The sequence below is a fragment of the Gossypium arboreum genome, chromosome 4 (genome assembly GCF_025698485.1).
Source record: "Gossypium arboreum isolate Shixiya-1 chromosome 4, ASM2569848v2, whole genome shotgun sequence".
Lineage (NCBI taxonomy): Eukaryota > Viridiplantae > Streptophyta > Magnoliopsida > Malvales > Malvaceae > Gossypium > Gossypium arboreum.
The window spans coordinates 54,221,672-54,227,671 of NC_069073.1; the positions used below are offsets into that span (position 1 = coordinate 54,221,672).

Here is a 6,000-nt window from a genome sequence, read left to right on the forward strand (position 1 = left end):
ATGATTCTGAATAGTTTTCAACGATCGATTTGGGGCTCGTAGGCCCATAATAAGAAGTTTATAGTAGAAATCAAAAAAGTTTTAAATTTGCACCGAGTCTCGGTGATGTGAGATCGGTTGTATGCATGAGACCAGGTTAGGTAACGCTTTGTACTCCGCCCCGACGTGGGTTACGGGTATAGGGTGTTACATAACGAGTTAAGCTAATCAGGTTTTTGGGGTTACATGACCCATGAACACCTCTTATTACCACTCAAAGAGCAAATAACACACATATATATTTAAATTTTGGCAATGTTTTTGGAACCAAAGTGGTAATCAAACTAGTTAGACCAATAGATTCTAAACTTGAGTAGTCCTATCAGTTCAAAATAAATAAATTATTAAAAATAAAAAATAAAAAATAATTATAAAAGTCGGGTTAACATGTTTTTAGCCCGATTCAACTAGTATGTACAGTTCACAAGTCAATCAATTTTTTTACCTCTCACGAATCGATACCCAACCGATTCCTATTCCAACTAATTTGACACGTTAGTCCAATCCAATTTAGACAACATTGATTTTTGAAATTTTATATATTTAAAATGATTTTTTTATTTTTGAATTTTAAATAGTTTTTTCATGATTTTAGATTTTTTAAATATTTCTATTTTTATTTTTATTTTTATTTAAAATATGAAAAAATTAATTTTTATTTTTATTTACTTTTAAAGGTAAAGGCTAGATTGGCAAAAAGTTTAAAATAATTATTGATGCTAAAATATTATTTTACTTTGTTTGTAACAACCAGTAAAATTATACGAAACCAAAATTTTAAATAGTAAAAAGGTGAAGTGTTTCAATCTCAAAATTAACTAGAGAGATTATATTTTTGAAGTTCAAAAGGTATAGATAAAATAATCAAATCTAATGTATTTCCGTTGTGTAGCGTAAACCCGCATCAGTTAAATCAAAAACCCTCTGGCAAGTCTGAAATTAAGACTGTAAACCTTACTGCAACTGCCTTCTGGGCTGCCTGCCTACCACTACATCAGTTGAAGAGGAAATGAACAAACAAAATAGCTGACAATGCAACCACACTTGCCAAATCCCAGGTAATACGCCATAACTTATCCATATCTGCTTTAAAACCTATATCCTTTCTCTGCTATCTTTGCCTATTGATAAGTTGGCTTCATATTTGATCAAACTAATGATGACCCGTTTTCAAAAACTTGGGAATCCATCTATTCTCAAATGGGTATCGTCTTATTTTGTTGAAAACCAGCAAAAAATGGGTTCATGTCACATCCCACAAAGCCAAAGCCCTAGACTTTATATCACAGAAAGATCAGTTTTGAGTCAACGGTGTTATGGGGAAGACGGCGTGCGAATCCCCCGTGCCACATTGAAAGAGGCTCAAATCGCGTTGTTGGAGTATTTGCATTCTACTAGGAGTATTCAGTTTGTAGATGCAGAGAATATGAGCAAAAACTCACCCCATTTCTTAAGAAAGCTTTTGAAGAAGGTTGAAATTGTGAAAGATGTTAGAAGGTCTATGTCGCGGTTTTTGCGTTACCATCCCATTAATGAATTTGAACCTTTCTTTGAGAGTTTGGGACTGAAACCTTGCGAGTATACCCCTTTACTTCCTAGGGATTTGATGTTTCTCAGTGATGATTGTTTGTTGCAAGAGAATTATAGGGTCTTGTGTGAGTTCGGGGTTGAACGAAATAAGATTGGTCAGATATATAAGAAAGCAGTTCAAGTGTTTCAGCATGATTTTGGAGTTTTGCTATTGAAGCTTCAAGCTTATCAAAAACTAGGGCTTAGTCAGTCTTTTATGGCGAAGATTATTGTTTATAGTCCTCATGTTTTGATTGGGGATATAGATATTAAATTTATTAAGGTATTAGAGATTTTGAACGGTTTGGGATTTGATTATGCGTGGATTAAGGAGCATTTGTCGGAGAAGGAGTTCTACAATTGGAGCATGATATTTCGAGTTTTCAAATTCTTTAGGGAGATGGGTTGTAGCAGTGAGTTAGGTGGGTTAATCAGCCAGCATCCATGGCTTTTGTTTGAGGGCTCCGGTGGCAGAGTGCTTTCGCTAATTGCATTCCTGTTGAAATTTGGACTCCCAATGGACGGGATATGCTCTATGTTTCTACAGTTTCCGGAAATCCAAGTTTCACATTTTGTTTCAAATATTATTAGATGTTTTCTGTTTTTTCAGGAGATTGAGATGGAAGTGGATGAGATTGGGAAAATTGTGTGTTCTTACCCTATATTACTTGGTTCATGCACATTGAAGAAAACAAGTAGTTTGCTTCATGACCTAAATGTTGGAAAAAAGCGGCTTTGTAAATACATACAAGAGAATCCCCAAGAATTGAGTAAATGGGGTATGGGAACGAGAGTTAGGCCATTACCAGACTCGGGAGAGGGCGTGGAGTCACAAAAGTTGAAGACAAAGTTCTTCTTAGACTTGGGATACGGGGAAAACCCTAACATGTTGAAGAAAGCATTCAAGGTGTTTCGAGGCAGGGGAGGAGAGCTTCAAGAGAGATTTGATACTATTGTGAATGCTGGTTTGGATCAGGAAGATGTTTCTAAAATGGTACGTGTATCCCCCCAAATCCTAAATCAATCAAAAGCTCTCATCCAATCTAAGATTGAGATTCTAGTGAATGAGTTAGGTTTCCCTTTATCCTCTTTGATTTTGTTCCCCTCCTATCTTTCGTATACGACACAGAGGGTTAGGCTTAGATTGGCAATGTATAATTGGCTCAAAGATCAGGGAAAGGCAGAGCCTGACCTAGCCTTGAGCACTATAATTTCATGGTCTGACAAAATATTTCTGAGCCAATGTGTCAATAATCATCCTAGTGGCCCTCAAGTTTGGGAGGATTTGAAAGCTGAATTTACCCGGGATAAATGAATTTATTTGCGTATTTGTGGGTTATGCCTTTGTGGCTGCCGCTGCAATTGTCTGAGTTGTGTTTCTCCTATAGAAAGTTGGCATAGCCTGCATTCATATATAAGTAAAGTTGGAGCCCATTTCATTCAACTACTATTAGCCTATACGGGCAGAGTTGATGCACATTAGGTAAATGAACTTATAGATTCCTGTTCCTTGTTTATAGATTTGTTGATTGAACTGTTGGCATCCATATGCAACACTTAATTAACCATTGACTTCAAAGTGAGGCCAACATGATACTAATGACTATTACCAGTCTTTTTTCAGGTATTGGTTAGCATAAGTGCAGTCTAGTGTTTAAGATGAAAATTATATCGAGTTTTGTTTAGGACAAGCAAACCTATAAAGTACTATGAATTTTGGTGAGAGGCTTTGGCTATTTGGCTATACATATATGAACAAGAGTGGTGCGCAAAAAACTATTGCATGTAGATGTCATCTTACTTTTGAGCAGCTTATTCCAATTGGGATTATCAGCTACACCTTTTGAAGACGATAAAAATTGAATAACGTGGATCCTTCATTAGAGATCCGCATAGTTTTACTGCAACAATAAAGCTTAGCAGTGAGTTTTGCAGACCTGATGGTTAACTAACCGCGATAAGCTTTAAGGGCAGTTTTGGAACTGTCCAAGTCCAAACCTATTATTGTCATTTTGTACAGTAGAGTAATGCTATTTTGTTTTTGGTACATTACAAATTGAGGGAGGGGATGTCATTACCGGGACTTGAACGTTGGAGATCTCAAACGCAGCTCTTTGGGTTTTTGGAGAGTATGCAGCGAGGACAATCCTTTTATCAGTAAATGGGATTTCTTTTCTTCTAAATTTTGTTATTTGGGAGTAGTTAATAAAGCGCGCCAAAAGTAATTAAAAACATCAATTAAGCCTCTTGTCGGCGTTAAGCATTTCAAATAATTATTGGTACTTAATTGAGTTTTTTGAATTTGTTTTTCTATGGAAGCCCTTATCATGAAAAATGATTGTGGTAATTGATATGATAAACTGACGTGGAAAATGATGTGGATCATCCCATCAACAACACAACGATTGGTTGTTAACGGCCACAAAACAAATAAAATTTATTTAAAAATTTAAGTCCATCATGGAATTAAGTTTTTAATAATTTTATTTTATTTAATATTTTATAAAATTTTAATAAATTCTATTATTTTTAAAGACTAAACTGCCAAACCCTTAAAAATAATTAAAAAGTAATACTTTAATTTTTTGTTGAAAAGTGCATTTCAATTGAGTCATTTGAATCATCAATGAAGGTTGGTATGAAAATGATTGTGATAGTTGATATGGCAAGCAAATTTATTCAAAATTATAAATATTCTAGATTTTTTAGAAAAGTATAAAATATAAAAACTATAAAAAATAATAGAAAAATTTTTAAAAGTTCTTATTTTTAAAAAAATATAAAGAACTTGTTAAAATTACAAAAGAAGTAAAGAAAATTATAAGAACTAATGACTCGAAATTTGCAAGATAACAAATTTTTTCTATTTTCTATTTAACTTTTAGTATTTTTAATAATTTTTTATAAAATTTTATTCATTTTAATAGTTTTTGTAATATTAATAATTTTATAACTTTTTTTCAGTTTTTTCTGTATTTTATATTTTATAATATTTAATTATTTTCAATATTTTTTATAATTTTTTAAAAATAGGATTAAATAAACAATTAAACCTTTATACAATAATAAAAATTAATTAAACCTTTCACATTATCATTTTTCACCTCCATTGTCATGTCACCTTTTTTAAGTTAGTCACCATGTTACCTTGCCACATCGACACTTAATGGCTTGTCAGGGATTTTAAGAAGAAAATGAACCCAAAAGGCTCAATATAATACCAATCATGATTGAAAGAGCTTAATTAAGTGCACTTTTCGACGAGCTAAGTTGACTTTTCAAATTATTGTTGGAGTGCTTATTTAACATTTTAGTTTTTTTTCAAAATAAAATGTTTATAATTCAAAATTTTAAATTTAGGATTCAAAATTTTAAATTTAGGATGAATTTGAGTAAATTTTTGGTTTACTAGGTTCATTTTAGACTTAAAATGATTAAATATATATTTTTTAATTTTTGCTAACGTAGAATGTTATGTTAGCAACATAATGACTGATTTTAGTAGTCATTAATGGTGACGTTCGCAAATTAATGGTCAACGACGGAAACCATTGATTAAAGGGCTCAACCAATTCATTTTTAATGTTTAAAGGTTAATTGAGTGTTTTTTTTTTTTAAAAGGGCTTAATTGATATTTTGGCCAAAGTTGAGTGGCTTATCTACCTAGATTATGGAACACTAATGATGTATGTGAAAAAATTATATAACCAATATATTTATTTAAAATTGAAATGAAAGGCGAATAAGGTTTAATTTAAAATATTAAAGATCGTGGTGTCATAATCTTAAAATTTATCATATATGTTTCTTCTTAGATTTTTATAATATAAAAAAAGTAATCTCCTTATATTTGTTAATTTGTAAAAAATAATTGAGTTTTGATTATTTTCTAATTGAATTGAGACTCATATGATGAGTGATATCAACTCAATCAAACTATTAAATAATAGTATATATATTAAATTTTTAATTTATTTTGACACATTAAATATTATTTTCATATTTAAAAATGTGACTCTTTAACAAATAAAATACTAATCTTCAAAATTAGCAAAATACATAAATAAAAAGTACAAATTCTGATAAATTTAACATATTTTGAGAATTTTAAAGTACTAGCATTATATTATTTGGACAAATATTTATTTTAAAAAATTAGGCTGAGTTAAAAGAAAATTAAATAAGAACCATAATATTAAAACAAAATATACAATATGCATATTATTAGATTTGTAAATATTTTAATATTTTTAATAGAACAAAATTTTAAAAATATACTAGAATTAAATAAAAACAATATATTTAAAATTTATGTTTATGTTTATTTTATTTTATAGTAGAATCATGTATTTTGAATGAAATACAATTATGATAAATTTTGAATAATCACTT

General features: G+C 30.5%; 1 protein-coding gene across 1 annotated transcript; it reads left to right on the forward strand.

Moving 5' to 3' along the window:
* Positions 1-861: 861 nt before the first annotated feature.
* On the forward strand, positions 862-3,846 carry LOC108465447 (transcription termination factor MTEF18, mitochondrial-like). The gene is made up of 2 exons (XM_017765771.2): positions 862-1,097; positions 1,271-3,846. Exon 2 carries the CDS (start codon positions 1,277-1,279, stop codon positions 2,921-2,923), a length of 1,647 nt encoding a protein of 548 aa, XP_017621260.1. The 5' UTR covers positions 862-1,097; positions 1,271-1,276; the 3' UTR covers positions 2,924-3,846.
* The last annotated feature ends 2,154 nt before the right edge of the window (positions 3,847-6,000 follow it).